This window comes from Lytechinus pictus, chromosome 3 (genome assembly GCF_037042905.1).
Source record: "Lytechinus pictus isolate F3 Inbred chromosome 3, Lp3.0, whole genome shotgun sequence".
In the NCBI taxonomy this organism is placed as follows: domain Eukaryota; kingdom Metazoa; phylum Echinodermata; class Echinoidea; order Temnopleuroida; family Toxopneustidae; genus Lytechinus; species Lytechinus pictus.
Genome location: NC_087247.1, coordinates 38,875,641 through 38,895,514, shown reverse-complemented (window position 1 = coordinate 38,895,514; position 19,874 = coordinate 38,875,641). Strand labels below are relative to the sequence as shown.

Genomic DNA, 19,874 nt, shown 5'->3' with positions numbered 1-19,874 from the left:
TTCAGTCAACTAGCATTCGCAGTCCAGACTCGCACACATCAGCTCCGTACACTCACTCTCCCGAAACGACAGGCGTGCTTGCCAGCGCCACTTGTTCACTGCAACCATCCTGCCTGTGGGGACCGGAATCTACAGGTAGGACTATGGTATGCCAATGCTGTACACAGCACACACTTTAAAAATTCATTAAAATGTCACTTTTGTGACCAAAATTAATAATTTCCATACAGTTGCAATTTATTTGTCATTAGTAACCAGGGGCCCGTTTCTCAACACATGGACAAGTTAGTCATATCTTTATCCACCAACCACGGAGTTAGTTCCAATCTTACTAAACCTGTTTCTCGAAAGGCTTCCTAACTAGAAATAATACCTTGATATCGATACTATCGGTAAAAAGAGCAGACGAGACGTAGCCTTAGTCACAAAATAGCATAATTTTCAATTAGAAAAATTATGACAAAATTGCAAATATTATGATGAATTGGGAAATAAATCTTTTCAAAATAATAGCACAGGTGAATTATGCATCATACATACTTAGACCATGAAGACTGGAGCATTCAATTGCAGAGAAAATTAAATTATGAATAATTCATTTCATGACTAAAGAATCACTTGCGGACGTTGAGATGGGTACCCCCGGGAGACCCAATTTTAATAGTTTACAAAAGTAAACCATTAAAGTTTTCTTTGTAAAATGATGATAATTATACGGACTTTTACGATTCCAAACGTCATCAAAATATAGTTTAACGAAACATTTTTAATCATTGATACCGAAAGATACGATATTGGACAAATTATATGCATAAATTAGAGATAGAATTTATCCAACTGTTAATAGGGGTCTGAAAACAACAAATACGAGTTCAGTTATGGATGGCCTGACGTGGTAGAATCTTGATCGATTAAATCATTTTACTATTTCAAAATGAATGGTTTTGTGGCGTTTACCAACAGTTTTTATAGTTTCTTTGTATTACAATTATCATTGAATGCATTAACCCACTTGTTTTGTGATGTAATTTCAACCTCTGATTGATTACGTAAGATTATAATTTTAAAATTTCTAGGCACTTTCGCATGTCATAGTCTACCCACGTGATGCCACTACGTCACTAAGAAAGAAGTTATGACAGGTTCGGAGGTGTCATAAATATTTAGTGAGGTTGTTGTACCCGATCTTGGTAAAGAGGGCTTCGTGAAACGGTTAGCGGACAAGTAGCTCACTATCTCCGATTTAGTCAAGAAGTTAGACTTATGACGGTGTTGAGAAACGGGCCCCAGGGAATAATATTTGTATTCACCAGAGCGCTCAAAAACTTAATTTTGGGCATATATTTTTGTGTACGCCCTCTATTGGTGGAAAGTAATATGGTAAGAAAATTTGCATTTTTTAATCTCTATTTTTAATTAAGAAAAAAATAATTTAAAGAATCAAATTTACTTAAGGGCCAAGTTGTACGACGAATAGGTGTAATGGAAACTGTCAGTGTAAAAAAATCAAGCATTTGTCCCAAAGAAAAAGAGAAAATAAGCCAAACATTGCCATCCTTATTTTGCCACACATGGAGATATAACTGAGAACAAGGTTATATCATAACCTTGTTCATTGAATGAGTGGCCAGCGCCAGCAAACAAGTGCAACCAGCGGGGAGCACCGTAACCATGATCTCAATGATCCCCCTATGTGAATTCCACAAAACTTGGGCGTAACTTGCCTGAGATTGTGTAGTTGGATCCAAAATGAGCTCCAAATTGATGGGAATACATAATTTTCTCTGGATGGTCATTTGAATTGCTATTCAATGCTGATATAACGATTGTGAAATACGATGTTCGAGAATTAATCCTGATATGATAATCCATTTTTTATTTTCGACACAGGACAAGATCAAGAGCATGCGATCGAAATAAATATGAATGTCTCGGATCGAGCTGAAAATTAATATAAATTATTATTGGATGTTAAATTATTAAATAATTACGATTTAATAAGATTTTATGGCCATACTAAAAATATTGACGATGTCAGCAAGGTATGTTAATTTTATGTTCATATCGAAGTATTAATAGTATTACTGGCATTTTTATTTTTATTCCATCTCTGGCTGGACGTACCTCAAGCGATGTTCGTGCAGGCTCCACTCCACTTAACTACCGCTACACTACGCTCCACCTACCCGAACATCGAGCCCGTGAACTCGCTCTGATATTCCGAGTGACAAAGGTGGAATTTTATGGGGGGGGAAATATAAAATTCATGCAACAGCACGATCTTTAAAAACAATTAAAACTAATATTCTTACCTTACACAAGGTTTCACTTCTTTTCCATGCGTCTATCAGTCTCAAAATTGGTGATTTAGAGCCAACATGGAGTTCCTCACACGTATTAATAATTCGCTGCCGATTTCAAAACATTGCATGCGCGAGGGTCTGAGATTGTCTCCCATATTTGCCAAATGCAAGGGAGTTTATGTGACTGAGCAAGAAAATTTGGACATAGAGCAGCACACCAGAATAAGCTTATTGTAGTTTTCAGTAGTTTTGTATTTCTTTTGTAAGTTTCACTGAGAAGTCACTCAGCTCAGGAGCTGCATTACATGTATGCTACTTTGCAACTTGCAATTCCTTCACAGGACTCCTGGTGTTAAAGTGACATCTCGGGGCAAAATGTGAAGAATCTTAGTAGTTTTAAGCAACTGCGAATGCAGCAATACTGTAGCATTACGGTTCAAATAATTGAAGCACGAAAATTGAAAGGTCCTGCATGGTAATCTTATTTCCACAGTCCTACCTGTCTCATGATCTCATATTTATTTAATTCGTCCTGTCCACAGGAAATTGCACAATCATCATCAGACAGGCACCCGGGGACCAGCCGGTTTAATTGCAGTCAGGCTGAGAAAATGTGATTCGATCTTTAATACTTTACTTAATTTTTATTTTTATTTTTTTATTTATAGATTTATGAGGAGGTTAACAGAACTGTTATTGAACTATGTCTCTCTATGATGGACTGGGAGTGGATACAGGACCGTCTAAGAAGGACAGCTCTGCTGGTGATAAGAAAGGAGATGTTTGTAAGTTTAATGAATTTTATTCTAATGTTAATTAATCATAAGCACTGGCTATTTGCAATGCAATTAAGTTATCAATAAACTACCTAAATTACCATGGCAATTTTGATTCTGCAGTGATTAAATGGGGTACCCCCATCATCATAAGGTGGTAGAATGAGACTGCCTAGTTTTTGAGATATCTTTGTGAGTTTGTGGTATTTTTGTCATGAGATCTCACTAATTTAACACCGTTTTCAAAGATGTTATCGAAATATCTCTGTCAACATTGTATTATCCTTTGTTTTCTTTTCAGCTGGATGGTCAGCTGGCATCAAGATGATGCAGTCTCATCTTCGCATGAAGAAGGCTGCTTTAACCGAAGCCCAGCGCAAGATGAAACAGCCATCTAGCCGTTCAGTCCTTGACCCCAAGAAAGTACCACCACCTGGTGTTGGTCCTGGACCTGCAAGTAGTGCCAGATCAATTGGAGATGGAGGTGGAAGGGATACGAGTGGAAGGGATACGAGTGGAAGGGACGCTGGTGGAATAGATTTAGGTGGAAGTGCAGGAATATTAGATGATCATTCTCGATTCAAACCATCTAATCTGCCACCATCAAAAACATCATCTCCATCTGTACCAAGATTGGTAAGCATTTTAACTGTAGGATGCATGAGCAATTTTCATTCAAATTTTTTTTTAAGTTGAAATTTCAGTAAATTATGCCCTAGTTTTATATATATGTGATGTTGATAATTACCAAATGCATTTTATCCAGTATCCAACACTTATCTGTATCATGACTTTACATTTTGAGCCATGAAAATAATTTTATAGAAAAATTATTGTAGAATATGGTGCCCAACAAAGAAAAGTAAAAGAGGTTGTTAGAATCTTTGTTTTTCAAGAAAATACTGTAAAACTAATTACGAATATTCTTTCTTGTTTGTTTCAGGCTCCTTCTTATTTGCCATCAAGTAATCTTGGTTCAGATGGTGAAAATGAATATGACCCAGCTTATCCAAATGAATATGAAAAGGTTGCAAAGAAGTTAAGAGAGAAGAGGGAAAGGGAGCGGGACGAGCAGGATAGAAGAGAAAGGGAAGAGAGGTAAGTCACAATTATAGTAAATTGATTTTCAATATGATATGGTTACATAAATTGCCTATGAAGATGATGTTTACATTTGTTGGTTATGAGCAGTTATGCTTTTTAGCTTTCTAATAGGAGATATGCTGTAGATTATGAATATCAAAAATTGTAAAAGTATTTCCCACAATGCATAACCAGGGTGTACTAAGTCTGATGTAAGATATGTCTTATCAAGTGCCATTGCTCATACAGAAAATTATACAAAAAGCATTGTCTCATTTAAAAGATAAGTATGTGATCTGGCCATTGTGATGATGTGTTATATAAATAATATACCATGTAAGAAGATATTGCTATGACTTCAAATCAATCTAAAGACTCAAACATCGTCTTGCCCTCTCTCAAACTTGAATGTTTAAAATGAAATTTTTTTCTACCATTGATGAATATGATTGATAGTGTTGTGTTGTCGTTGGATCGATTGCGCTTTTATTTTCAACCAGACTTGAAATGAGACGAGTCGATGCAGGATGTACAGTTCATATATACATTTATTAATTAAAGATGATTACTTGATGATAATGACAAATACATGAGTAAGTCTGATGGTGACTATACTCTGAAGATGAAGATAATACAAATTCTGCAGTATAAAATATAAACTCTTCTGTAGCTGTCTGTATGCTGGAACAATCTCTTAAGTAATCTGTAAACCAATCTGCATTCTGATTTGGGTTCAGAAGTGAACCCCTTTTATATTGGTCTGGTCTAGACTCTTTACAACCAAACAGGTGTTGGTCAACCTTGGACGCTTGACCAAAACAATCTGTGCGTCATAACTTAACTCTGAATTGGGGGGAGTTGACCTTATAGGGAGAACATGAAATGTAGTGAATAACAAACCCATAAAATGTGTGTGGTCAGAAGTTTAGCTGACAGATGGATGAGTAATACTTTCTTAAGAAAGTTGGAATTGGTAGACATATAGTTTCCTGTTATACTTCCTGCAGAAGCATTGATTAAGTATTGATTATGTATTGATATATTATTGAATATGTGAGATATGTCTTATCATCACATAACAATAGCATATATGTAACATATGTAATTGACCCCCAAAATACTTCCAGGAGGAGACGTCGTGAGAGAGAACGAGAACGAGACAGGGAAAGGGATCGTGACCGTGATAGGGAACGCCGTGAGCGTGACCGGGATCGGGATAGAGATCGAGACAGAGAACCACAGGGATTTTCCAGACGTCCAGCCAGTGATGATGAAGATGATGAGAGAGACAGGGAAAGGAGAAGGAACAGTATGTATCTGCACATATTTTTTTATTTTCCATATGTCCAAACAGGTAGCTTAGAGGTCAATCATCTGGGTCTTTCACAGTGCATGATCAACTAATAATGCCTTGCCCTTGACAAAGGCAATGGAGGTTGAATTTACTTTTGTTTATGTTTAATGCTTTGCTCTTCCTATTTTGTTGAAACACATCTTTTTGTGGGATGTCATTGTATATGTACTCGTCAACTTGCTATGTCAAATCCAAATGTTCTGGAATGCAGAAAAGACTGAAAAGGCATTTCTTGAAAAACTTTTAAGCCTGTTTGTTGGCCTCATCATAAATATAATTTCATGTAAACCAGAGTAAATAAAGGGCTTAAATTTGTTTATCATGAAGAGATCTTATTAGTAGGTTGATTAGAGGTGTTATAATTAGGCTGTAAGTTTGCAAAATTTGTGTTTTATGCTTTTTATGTCTTCACACTTATATTGCTTTTACTTGTGAGTTCAGTAGATATAAATGTCTTCAGTACTTAGATACAACTTACAAGTATAGTTAAGTAATAACTTGCTTTGTAGTTATGAATTGAAATGATATTTGATTATGTTATGATAATAATTCATCATAATTTCAAACATATATTTGAAAATGAAGAGCAGCTTATAATTCTCTAGACTCTGATAATAAAATTGATTTACATTTCTATGTGGACATTAACACTTCTTGTTATAAAATCTTTCATGTTATATCTATCTTTCTACAGCTGCAAACAGAGCTGCTATTGCCCCACCATCCTCACTTATCAATGAGGATTCCAAACCTAAAGATGATGGATGTGAGTATGTTTAGATTGTACTGCAGTTAAAAACCAGGGGGTACTTTGAAAAAGTATTATCATTTTTATTATTTAAACACAGGCAAAGCTTTATTCATGATTGGTTTTGTTTCTCTTAGTGATCAGTGGGATACTAGTAATTATGCTGGTTGTAATGTAGAGTGGATTTCCTATCATTCTAATTCAATTTTGCATTCAGGTTTGAACTTATCATCATCCCAATGTATTAATTGATATATGATTGTTATCACAGTTGCAGCTCCTCTTCCCCCTTCAAGAGATAGACCTTATGCAGATATGATGAAGAGAAAGAACCAAGATCCAGATGACCCAGAAGGTGCCAAGACACCTCCAAGGATCAGTGAATTTGCTCCACCTCCAGAGCAAAATACATTTGTCAAACCACCTGCACCAAAACCAAACTTTCAGGTCCCAGTGGGGTTAGGGTAAGTGTTCTGTTCATTCTTTTTCATGCAATTTTCAGGGAATAGAAAGAAATGTACTTTTGAGTAGAAGAAAAGTAATCGGTTGTCTCACGATGGATCTATCCATCCCTCATGATAAGACAACCGATTGTTATTCTACTCAATCCATCACCATGATGAACCTATTCCACATCATCAAGTCTACTTTTGTTTTGGCTAGAAGGAATGAAGATGCCTTCTTCATGGAGGATCATCGCTTTTTTATCTGTCATGCACCATTCCTTATCTATACATGAACTATTTATCCACTTTTATCATTCACCTGGATCTGATAACAAAATGGCATCAGAGTTTGAAACAAGATGCACTGATGTTTGTGTTCAGAAGAATTGTGCAAACTGACTTCTGAGAGTTCCACCTGTTGAATACCAAATACTATAACTCTCATAGGCTAAGTACACGATATGCACCCTGTTCCAGTAGGAAATGAGTTAATTCGATGATTTGCTGTGATGCCTTCTGAAGATTTAGGCTATCATGGTGCTAATAATGTGTTCAACACTCACTCTGTGGTCAATCCTTAAAAGACTATTTAGTTAGAGGAGAGGTGGAGATAAAAGGATGACAGTATTCACAGAGACTAGAGTATTTTTGAAAACGGGTAAAGCCCTGAAATGATCACTTGACTATGAGATAAACGGCATATTTCCTGCAGACCTCTCATTCTTCAAGATAAAGACATAATCATGTACATGACTTCATGTTTTGAATTTTCTGAAAGGGGAACTAGCTTACAATTTACAAGAATTCAAACTCTAAAGTTTTATTCAAATCAGATGACTTCTAGTAATGTTGTGCATTGTACATTATGTAGATCAAATAGTTGTTGGCATATCATCATGAATAACACAATGAGTGAGCTGATGATCGGATTTTCCTTCTTTGTTTCTTAAGTACTCTATAATATGAAGTCATGATCATTATAATATGAAGTCATGATCATGATCATTTCAATGATCTGTTTTAATAATATAAAAACAGATTTACTCCTCATTTGATGTGTAAGATCACCATTGCTATAAACGATTTTATTACAAGAGAGTATCAATATCGTATATCAGTTTGTTGTATGATGTAATCTGATTTTTCACTCTTCAAAATTCATATTATTTTCTAGCAATTTTACTTTTGAATTGAATTATTTTTCTCCTTGATTGTGTTTTAGTACTGACTCAGTGGCAATGAAAATCATGACTAAGTATGGTTTCAAGGAAGGAGCCGGGTTAGGCAAGTCAGAGCAAGGAATAAGTACAGCACTACAGGTTGAGAAGACAAGCAGAAGAGGAGGAAAAATCATCAATAAAGATAAAGAAATACAAGGTACCTATACTCACACTATGAGATACTCTGTACAGCAAATTATTCTTTTGAGAGGGGGGGGGGGGGGAGGGGAGAGGAAGGGGTTTAGAAATTACAAAATATTTATTATTACTACACATGGACATTTTGAATGTGTATGTTCTGATTAATATTGTAAAATCATATTGCAGAATCTTAATGCTGTATCATTTGAGGAAAGGCGTTATTGGTTTCAAAACTGGCAGTGCCAAAGTAATTGTACTATTGTTTGTGATTCCAAAGGGATTTAGTCTTTATTCTCAAGGTTAACCTAGCACCAAATTTATTTACATTGTGTAGGTCCTTAATTTGATTAGCTGAAAAGCTTAGATAATGTTATCCAGGCAAAACAAATATTCGGGGGCCTCTTTTACATCTTGCTGCCTCAATTTGCAACATGGGATAAGCTTTAACATTGTAATGAATAGACATTTTCCAGGGTTCCTTTTTTATTTTCTAGGGCTCTTTTAAGCATTTTGGGGGCGAAATCGCACCGAGCCCCCGTGTAATTTTTCCCTTGATGTTATTGCTGTTATCAAACTCGGATCACACAGTGTGAGGCAGGCTTTACATTTTGTTTTCCCAAAAGCAAGTGACGTAATGCTTATTTCATGTTTGGTATTGTTAGTGCATTGATTGCCTTTGGGCAGCAGAACACTTGACGAAATAGGGTATGTAAATTAATTTTAATGAGCAAGGAAAAAGAAACAGTAGATACCATGTTTTATAAGTTCTGGGGACCATAAGACTTTGTAATCTTATTTTAGGATTAAATAGTACTTAAAGGGGAATCCAGCCTTGGTCATAAATGTTGTGTTTGAAAGGAGAAAAATAAATAAAACAGCATTGTGAAAGTTTGAAAGCAATCGGACAAGCAATAAGAAAGTTATGGCTGTTTTAAAATTGAGATCCCTAAGACTATGTAGATTTCAAATTGGCAACTGGGTAAGTAAATTATGACAAGGGGTAAGGACAACTTTCCCATAGGCCATGTACTTTATTATCAGTGATTTGTGGTTTTCTCCTAATTACTCATTCCCCTGGGGCAGTAATCTAAATATAGCCCAGGTAGTATATTGTTTTATGACCTCATGAAAGAAAAATATAATTTTAAGTAAAACTTTTGAAAAAAATGTAATTTTAGCCATTTTATGTATTGGAGTACATTGAAGAGTAGTCCTTGCCTTACATCACTATGACATCACATATGCGGCCAATTTGAAGTCTCCATGGTTATAGTGATTACCAATATTCACAGCTTTTGAAAATTCATAACTTTCTTATTGTTTGTCCGATATTGTTCAAACTTTCACCTATCAACTTGTCTGATTTTCCTTTTTCCTCTAAAAACAAGTTTTTGTTTGGGTTGGATTCCCCTTTAAAAACTAGGACCAGAATATAATTTTGTTATATTCCTTTATATTAAGGAAGTTGATAAGATATCTTTATACCAAGCTTCTACGGTCAATATTTCTGATGTATGAAACTCAATCCTATATAGCCCTGGCTATTTTGGAATTGCATAGACAGGGGGGGGGGCAAAAACAGCACCACCCCCCCCCCCCAGATCTTGGCCATTGATCATGCGATTGCGAAAAAAAACGGCACCCACTTCACCCAGGAAGTAATCTCCACTATTCAATTCTCAATCGTACCAAAATTATTCAATTCTATTTTTAATTAATTATGCTAATTAATGCATAAAATCATAGTCTGGCTGTAAATCTGTAAATATAGCCCCAAAACTGGTCTGGACACTCTAAGAATTATTATCAAATATATATAAAAAGATGGCAATATCTAATTTTTTCTTATGTATTTTATTGTTTTTGAATTCTTATGTATTTCTTTGGGTTTTTTTACTTTAAACTTTTCATTGTTTTTTCAATAATTACTCATTCTAACCACATGACACCAAGTACTCCTCTATTTTGTGACCTGAAATGTTTGCCAGTTTTTGATCTTGTTACAGTAAACAATTTAATATTTATGTTCAATTTTCAAAAAAAAGAGCTCCCATCAATATTCAATGATATGTTTAAAACAAATTCCTTTTATCATTCTTATGAGACCAGAAACAAATCAAAATTTCTTATTCCTTTTGCACGTACCTCATTAAACCAACATACAATACGATTTCAGGGTGTTCATGATTGGAATTTGTTACCTTATGTTGTGAAAAATTCTTCAACTTTAACGAGATTCAAATGCTTATGTAAACAATTATTGTTTAAACGTTTGATGTGCACTGAGTAGAGGGCATTCTTTCTCCCTCTCGATCTCTATCTTCCCTCTTTCTTTCTTCCCTATCTCTCCTTTACTTTTTCTCTCCCGCTATCGCTTCCTTTCTTTCTTACTCTTTGACTTTGTTAACTTCTCAATGTTCTGCATATGGGTGTGTGTTGGTATGCTGGTGTGATTGTGTGTGTGTATGAGGCTTGTTTTCTTTTTATATTTACACTTTAACAACGTGAGATCTGTTTTGTTTTGTGAATTATTGTACAGGGCCCCATCCTCGCAAGCTATGCTTTTCTTGGGGTCCTTCCGATTTTTATTTATGAATTTTGTATGTATTTATTTTGATTGAGTTTTTAATGGAAAATAAATGAATTGAATTAAATGGAAATCATCGGCAACACTATTTCAGTCATAAATAACATGAAAATAGTCATGAAACATTGCAATGCGATCTTTTCGCGTTGCAGATTATCGTGAAAAATGTCGAGGGGGTAGTGTTTTTGCCAGCCTCCGGGCTGGATAAGGTTAAGTAAATCATTTATGAACATTAATTTCTCATTCTTCTTCCAACATGGTATACATATTTTTAAAAATATACTTAACCTAATAAATTCTATAAAGAATAATGATATCTTCCATGTTTCTCCTATTTTATTTTAGAGCAAGTTGTAATGCCACCTCCGTCGATGCCTCCCCCAGCTGCTCCCAAGTCTGGTCCAGCACCCATCACAGATGTTCTTAGGAATCCAACTAAGATCCTTCTCTTAACGGTAGGTTTCATAAATTAGTCAGGCAGCATATGTCATCTACTTCAACAAATTGGCTAAGTCTGATTTTTCACTTTTATGTGATTGGTGACATCACAAGGAACAAGTTTCGACTTGGTGACAAATTTCTAAAGGTCATCTTGACCATGTGAGGGGTCAATAGGGGTCAATTTTTGAAATGGCCCCGATTGTGTCGAGTCATACATCAAATTGTTTTTCTTGTTATACTGAACAAAAAAGTGTACACAATTATATACCCATGACTTCCCGTTAAGAAGTTATGACCGGAAATGTCAAAAGGTCAACGAACTTTCGTTGAATGGCAAATTACACTGAAGGTGTTAAGAAAGCTGATTTTTTTTTCCTTTTTTTTATTCTTTTTTTTTTTGCATGTGTGTACTTTTTAAATTTTCGATTTTGATGAGTTCATCTTCAGAAGTATATCTAGAAGATATAAAGGGTCAAGACAAGGTCAGCGAAAGGTCAACAAACTTTCATAAGTAGCCAAAATAGACTAAAAGCAGTTAGAATCTTAGAAGTTGGTTCTTAATTTTGAGAAGTCTCTATTTAAGAAGACATTATCGATTAGATAAAAAAGGGGTCAAATGTGCTCACTTAGGAACAAAATAGATAAACAGAGATAGACATCGAATACATTCAGTGTGGTATCATGGTATTGCAGGAATACCTTAAAACGACTTGACAAACCCTAATGCCCTTAAAATTGTATCATCATAATAAGTGCAACCAGCTCTTTCCGAGTTTCTTGATATAGGAATTTAGTTCAAGTTCAATTCATTTTCAATTTACTAGTCTTTGATATGTAAAGAAACATTTAATCACATCGAATGATCAGTGCTCGATCCCAGCTCCTAAGAAATTATGCCTAACATCTTATTTGGATTAACTTAAGAATAAGATGAGATTAGGAATGAGGATGATATGATAAGTTGGGCTCCAATTGCTCCTTAATTAATTCTAATGTGTGACGGTTATGTTATTTCTGACAAAGACGGAGGCAACATCGTGCAGACATGCTCATTGTAGTCAGTCATGGGTGTCCATCATACTGATGTGATATATTCTGACCATTACATGATCTCTGGAGCCAAGAAGGACTACACATTTATGATTGTGTTGTCATTAACATGGCTTGTACTATTTTATCAAGTGTGTTTTTTTCCAGAGCATACAACGTGAAACTAAACTTAATACCAGTTCTCACGATAGTGATGTGCGTAGATGCAGATTTTCTTTTTGTTCTTTTGTTGTTCTTGTTTTTTTCCTTCTTGCTGAACTACCTGGATGTTGCTACAAAGAATAATCACATATGTCATTGAAGTAAACCACGGCCATACCGCAGCGGGGGGGGGGGGGGGGGGGGGGGGGGGCAGCTGCCCCCAGAAATTGTGAAGACTTGCATGTTACTGAAAAATAAATATAATTGACCAAAAATACTTAAATTTTACTTTACAAAATGCAAAAGGGCCCCAATAATAAGCTCAGAACAGCACATGCACCAGAAATGTGTAGTCCTTCTTGGCTCCAGAGATCGAGCAATGGTCAGAATATCACATCAGCATGATGGACACTCATCCATGACTGACTACAATGAGCATGCCTGCACGATGTTGCCTCTTTGTTAGAAATGATATCACCGTCACACATTAGAATTCATTTAGGAGCGATTGGAGCCCAACTTATCATATCATCCTCGATCCTAACCTCTTTCTTGGGCAACTTTCTTAGGAGCTGGGAGCACTGATCAATCGATGTGTTTATTCTGTTTACATAGTATTATATATACTTATACCCCAATACATTACAATAATTTTTGTCTCACCTGCATAGCAGAGTGAGACTATAGGCGCCGCTTTTCCGACGGCGGCGGCGGCGTCAACACCAAATCTTAACCTGAGGTTAAGTTTTTGAAATGACAGCATAACTTAGAAAGTATATGGACCTAGTTCATGAAACTTGGCCATAAGGTTAATCAAGTATTACTAAACATCCTGCCTGAGTTTCATGTCACATGATCAAGGTCAAAGGTCATTTAGGGTCAATGAACTTAGACCATGTTGGGGGAATCAACATCAAAATCTTAACCTAAGGTTAAGTTTTTGAAATGTCATCATAACTTAGAAAATATATGGACCTAGTTCATGAAACTTATACATAAGGTTAATCAAGTATCACTGAATATCCTGCATGAGTTTCACGTCACATGACCAAGGTCAAAGGTCATTTAGGGTCAATGAACTTTGGCCGAATTGGGGGTATCTGTTGAATTACCATCATAACTTTGAAAGTTTATGGATCTGATTCATGAAACTTGGACATAATAGTAATCAAGTATTACTGAACATCCTGTGCAAGTTTCAGGTCACATGATCAAGGTCAAAGGTCATTTAGGGTCAATGAACTTTGGCCAAATTGGGGTATTTGTTGAATTACAGCCATAAATTTGAAAGTGTGTTGGTCTAGTTCATAAAACTTGGACATAATAGTAATCAAGTATCACTGAACATCCTGTGCGAGTTTCAGGTCACATGATCAAGGTCAAAGGTCATGTAAGGTCAAAGAACTTTGGCCACGTTGGGGGTATTTGTTGAATTGCCATCATATCTCTATAAGTGTATTGGTCTAGTTCATAAAACGTGGAAATAAGAGTAACCAAGTATCACTGAACATCTTGTGCGAGTTATAGTAGTTTTCAAAATCAGCACTGCTGCTATATTGAATCGCGTGATGCAGGTGAGACCGCCAGAGGCATTCCACTTGTTGTTAATTAAAATATTCTGTACAAAGCAATTGAAGGAAATACTTCTAGTAAATTGAAGATAAATTGAACTTGAATTGAATTCCTTAATTAAAAAAAACTCAGAAAGAGCTGGTTGCACTTATCACATCATGAAGATGTTTTAAGGGCGTAAGGGCTTGTCAATTCGTTTCAAGGTATTCCTGCAATACCATGATACCACACTGAATTTATTCAACGTCTATCTCTGTTTATCATTTTGCTCCTAAATAAGCACATTTGACCCCTTTATATATAATGTCTTCTTAGATAGACACTTTTCAAAATAAAGAACTAAAAAAAAATAAAAGACTTCTAAAATTCTAACCGCTTTTAGTGTATTTTGGCTTCTAATGAAAGTTTGTTGACCTTTCACTGACCTTGTCTTGACCCATTATATTTTCTGGATAAGGACTTCTGACGATGGACTTATCAAATCGAAGATAAAAAAGTACACACATGCATAAAAACACGGAAAAAATAGCTTTCTTAACACCTTCAGTGTAATTTGCCATTACAGAAAGTTTGTTGACCTTTTGACATTTCCAGTCATAACTTTTAACGGGAGGTCAAGAGTATATGGTTGTGTACAATTTCTTGTTCAGTATAACAAGACAAACAATTTGATGTGTCACACGACAGAATTTGGGCAATTTTAAATATTGACCCAATTTTGACCCCTAACATGGTCAAGATGACCATTAGAAATTTGTCACCAAGTTGAAAGTTGTTCCTTGTGATGTCACCAATCACATGAAAGTGAAAAATCAGACTTAACCAATTTGTCGAAGTAGCCGGTAAATCATGTCATATGCTGCCTGACTAAATGAGGGGCATAGATTGTGAGAATTTATTTTCCATAACCTTTTGTAGTGATCTGTGGTAATCAGTCATTTGTAGCCCTTGTTCAAGGTACACCATACTATTCTGTAGATTTAAAGATCCTTAGCTCTTTGGTAAATGCTTTAAAAATGTAATCCTTCTTTAAATATTGCATATTAAGAGTGGTCTTCATGATCTTTCAACATTAATCATATATAAATCTCCATGAGGATTTGCCTTTATTCAAATATATTTAAACCTCTGTCCATCGTAGGTGGTTGCCCGAAGCATCATTTTGGGGTTGTCTGTCTGTTTGATTTTATCTTTCATTATCATAAATCAAGATAACTTCTATCATCTCATTGGTCATTGAATTATCATATTACAGTAATTTACATTGACATCTGTAAAGCCATATAATTTTGGATATTTGTCCTCCTTTAATAACTATAAGATAGCAGCATACGATTTCACTTCAATATCACTCTCACATTTTCTTCCTCCAGAATATGGTAGGTCCCGGTGAGGTAGACGATGAACTTGAACCAGAGACAGCTGAAGAATGTACCAAGTATGGAGAGGTTGTCAAGGTTCTCATCTATGAGGTATGGGTGATCAGAATCATTGACATTGATTCCTACCATTAGACTCACCTACACTGCAGTGGTCGGTGCTGATTAGAACCATCCATCGCTCAAAATTTCTGGCCGGCTTTAAGTGCAATATCATACCTGCCCAAACAGTTCTAATTTCCAGGGGCCATATTATGAAAATTGTCTTAAGAGAAATATTCTTGTATCTTTAGAGTTACAATAAAATCTGTATTCCGAAAATTCTTGTATCTTTTCTTGTTACTTTCGCTGAGCGCATATGTCAGAGCTAGAATTATGCGTAAAGTTAAAAACGGCGCATAAACATTCCGTTGCGCAAGATAACATATCGAGATAAAAGGTATTCTGAAAATTCTCTCATCTTTGTGTTCTGTTAACTTCCTTGCAAAATACAAGAAAATTTACAAGAGGTAGGGGGGTATTGTAACTTATGGTTACATGCGATATTTGTCCATGTGCAATAATTATTTCTTGCTGCATCCCGCAAGAACATCATGTTTTACAAAAGGAGACATTCCAAAGACATTATAACAACGGATTGGTAGACTTTTCAGCAATTAAAAATTGGTGTTCGAGACGATCAATCTTTTCAGAGAAAATATGTCTTTGAGACGAGCCAAATGTATTTTTAGCACAGAAGCGCACAAGCATAGCGTCGGGGGTGCAAGGAAATTACGCCTAATGTCAACAATGCGCTTCATTATTTTTCAGAAGAGACGCTTCTATTGGTTGACCTAAGCGTATAACAAGCTTAATGATGGGTTGATGATGCAATATTGGGCGTGTCAGAATTAAAATAGGGGACGTCCTTACAGAGATAAGACAATTTTCAGAATACCAATTTAAGAGAATTTTAGTGAGCTGTTATCTTGCTGACTTACAAGAAAAGTTAAGACAATTTTCAGAATACCACCCCAGACTAACAAGGAAATGATGCTTTTAATGTTTGAGCACTGAAAATTGACTAGTTTCAGTTTCCCTGAACCCCTGTGGCAAGGTTTTGGGTGATAAAACTTCTACCACTCTAAAGTTCCTGGTGCCAACCTTGCACTAGGAAGATAGATATCTCCATCTTGTCATTTTACTGAAGCTTTTTGTGTGATCCAGTTTTTTAGTTCAATGAATATGATTCAAACCACGTAGTGAAATCACCCTCTACTCGTGACATTAAATATCAAGGCTTGTACTTTGCTTCACACAAAAAGGATAAAACAAGGTTCTCAGTTTATTTTTGTCTACATAGGCAAATAATTTATGATTTTTCATTTACATCATTCTAAATTTCAGGTTTTCTTCTTTATTTTGTCAATACCTTATACATGCATGACACACTAAGTTTATTGTTCAGTGAGCCAGAAGAGTTTTTTTTTCTAGACTTGTGCAGAAAAATTGGTCAAGATAATATATAATTAATACAACAATCTTGAATGAAAAGGGGATAGCCTATTAGGATTAAGTGTTTCAATAAGTAGGTGCAGTTAACTGATATTGTTCACTAAGAAAATGTTATTGATCATTCTTGCATCATATCTGAAATGTACTGGTTATTGAGCCTTAATTTGTGGGTGTGGTTTTTCTCCTCTATAGGATCCCCTCAAGCCTGACACTGAAGCTGTGAGGATATTTGTAGAATTCACAAGGGTAGAAGCAGCAGTAAAAGGTAATAAACACCAGGCTAATTTTCATTTTTTTGTCATAAAAATGTGCTCCCATGAAAAGTTTCATGAGTGCTATTTTGAAGGCTACTAGGGCTATATTTTCTCATATTCATTGCACCTTCTCAAAAATATGTGGAGCAACCTGGTAATAGAAATCAAGATTTCCAGTAAATGTTGGGACAGTGTTTATTCAGATGAATATCGGAGAGCTGAGAAATTACATCTCAAGAAGAGTCTCTGCCAAGGCGAACAGGGGGATATAGCAGTGTTCAATGAGAGTGATTTTATTTCCTTTGATCACTTTCATTATTTAGTTGGCAAGTGCTATGTCAGGGCTCAGCATATGGGAGCGAATCGCTCGTCGCTCACATGTATTTTTTATCTGTTAAACACTACATAGTATAGTGTATGCCCATTCTCCTTTCAATAGTCTTAGGAGACCTATCTTGCACAATGAGCAGGTCAGCTAATGTGAAGATCTGCAAAACAATTCGCAATTTGACAAGTTTTAACTTCCATCTTCTACAGAAAATGCAGTGATGTAGAATCAAATTATCAAGTTTATGAAACCTCACGATAAAGGATCTATAAACCAAAGGCAAACTCAGAATTTATTGCTTATATGTTCTTGGCTCAAAATATTTTATTTGCTTGAGACTTGACCCATGCTGTTATGGGAGGAACCTGCGCAATGTTTTTTTAAAGAACTTATTGGATGTTTTATTTATGAGACAAAGTCTAATTTACCCTTACAGTTACTGTAAGTAAAGTCAATAGGTTCCTCTGATTTTCACAAGGTCATAAAGTCCTAACCATTTGCTGGAGGGAGGATGATAACAGATTACAGTGCCAAAGCATATATTTCTGTTCATATTGATAGATACCTTCACCTCATCTTGTTTTATTGGGGATTTCCTCTGCAAGTGGAGGTATATTTATGCAGCAAGTTTAAATTTAGATTCAGTGTAGATGTTTTCGTTCAAGTCACCCTACAGAGACTGAAATGTCTGCTTATTATACTATTATTGTGCCAAAACAAACAACCTTTTCTCGTACTTTGTCATTTATTCTAATTCTAAGCAATAATTCTAATCTGATTTTATTCTACTTTACATTTTAGCTGTTGTGGACTTGAATGGCCGTTTCTTTGGAGGTAGGATTGTGAAGGGCTCTTTCTACGATCCGACAAAGTTTCAAAAATTCGAACTCACAGCGTGATCATGGTTAAATGAGGAAAGAAAAACAACTGGACCAGTGAGTCAACAAACCCCACATAATATTTAACTGCTGGGACTGACCTCTATGTTCGAGCTTGAAACTGATAAAAAGGGAATCCAAACCCAACCAAAGTCTAAATGTAAATGATAAAGTTTATAAATGACAAAATTCTGTAGGTGAACTTCAAGTAATTGAGTGAATTCTCCCATTTGTTATTTTCCCAAAACTTTGCTGCCAGCAAAGGGTCATGAATGTGCATGTATAAGACACCTCAAAGTGGAAGAATCCAGCATATTCCAGTGTTTTCATTTCCCTTTTTAGACAATTTACATTTTATTATCAATAATGTATATGAGAAATTCAACATGTTTAAAGCAAATATGGAGAAATAAAATTAGTTCTATTTTTGTACATGAAATCAGGAAGTTGCCCTGTAGCTATGTCACAGTCCATTCAGTAAATTGTCATTTTAAAATGAACCGGTCAAATATTAGTATTCTTCATTATTATCTCCATCCTAATTTACACAAATTTATCTTATACTACCCTTTTAAGTCTTGCTTGCTTAATCATAAAATAAGATTCCCCTTGAAGTGTTTCCCAACCCCTACCAATTAAAAATATGCCCAGATCATCTTTTCTTCAAGTTTTAACTCTTCATAGCAAGATCCTTTTGACTACAAAATAAAATAAGGCTGCTCAGAATTGCTGAAGATGCCAATGAAATACAGCTCTAGATAGCAATCTTCATGACCCATTTGGGATTTGCTCTACTCATTGAAGGCCACCCCAAAAGCGAAATTATGGAACACATATAGACACATCAGACAAACATGGAACAAAAAATTCATGAAAATCATATATAAAATAAGTTCTAGCGTTTTTACGTTGTTGTTTTTTTTTTTTTTTTACAAGCAATGTGCTCATCCTGCTTATTACTTCTGTATATCATTATGATATATTGTGCTTATGATTAAGATAATCTCAAGTTAATCACAATGAATTAAGAGTATTGATATTACATTTTCCTTGGAGAATTGAACCAAGTTTTCAAAAGATTGAAGCAGAAACTAAGGAATATTTTATATTTCATATACTGTTTAATGAAATGCATAAGAAATATTGATAGTGTGATGTCAGTGATTGCTTCATTTGCATACCACCCTCACTGTTGTACTGGTCTTCTTGACCTCTAATATAAACACAATTATGTATTTTTCCAGAGTACATGCATTTGACAATGTTTATGTAGTGACTGCAAAAGTGATGGTACTGCTTTAGAACCCAAACTTTTCACCAAGGTGTCCAAATTAATAAGTCTTGAATATAGGGAATTTAAGCCTTGAAGAGGAATGTTACTTTTCTGTCTAAAATCAGATCTGAAGTTTTTGTAATTTTTGTAATGATACAGTATTTTAAATTTCTTAATACTCTTGCTGTTTACTAAATGTGCATTTTCTCTTTGCTGATATTAGTGACAAAATAATCATGCTTTTATTTTTATCTACACCACATGATTGATGTAAGCTACTTTCATGTCCAGGGGATGATTTGATTGGTGCAAACTGTTGTATGTCTAATAAATCATAAGTCAGGACTGGTCATTTTGATGTAAATAATGTGTTATGTAAATAAATCTAAAGAAAGATACCTTCAAA

General features: G+C 35.2%; 1 protein-coding gene across 4 annotated transcripts in view; it reads left to right on the top strand.

Annotated features, from left to right (window-relative positions):
• Positions 1-19,874, top strand: part of LOC135153595 (splicing factor 45-like) — a 23,946-nt gene extending 4,072 nt beyond the window's left edge. For 3 of the 4 annotated variants that reach the window (XM_064097003.1, XM_064097004.1, XM_064097006.1), the window contains 11 exons: positions 2,972-3,088; positions 3,381-3,715; positions 4,023-4,177; positions 5,290-5,471; positions 6,211-6,282; positions 6,536-6,728; positions 7,933-8,087; positions 11,004-11,113; positions 15,236-15,334; positions 16,928-17,000; positions 18,119-19,874. In XM_064097003.1, coding sequence (XP_063953073.1) covers positions 3,007-3,088; positions 3,381-3,715; positions 4,023-4,177; positions 5,290-5,471; positions 6,211-6,282; positions 6,536-6,728; positions 7,933-8,087; positions 11,004-11,113; positions 15,236-15,334; positions 16,928-17,000; positions 18,119-18,216 — 1,554 coding nt within the window. In that variant the 5' untranslated portion in view covers positions 2,972-3,006 and the 3' untranslated portion in view covers positions 18,217-19,874. Of the gene's footprint in view, positions 1-2,969; positions 3,089-3,380; positions 3,716-4,022; positions 4,178-5,289; positions 5,472-6,210; positions 6,283-6,535; positions 6,729-7,932; positions 8,088-11,003; positions 11,114-15,235; positions 15,335-16,927; positions 17,001-18,118 lie in introns of all 4 variants that reach the window. The other variant, XM_064097005.1, reaches the window with a different exon arrangement.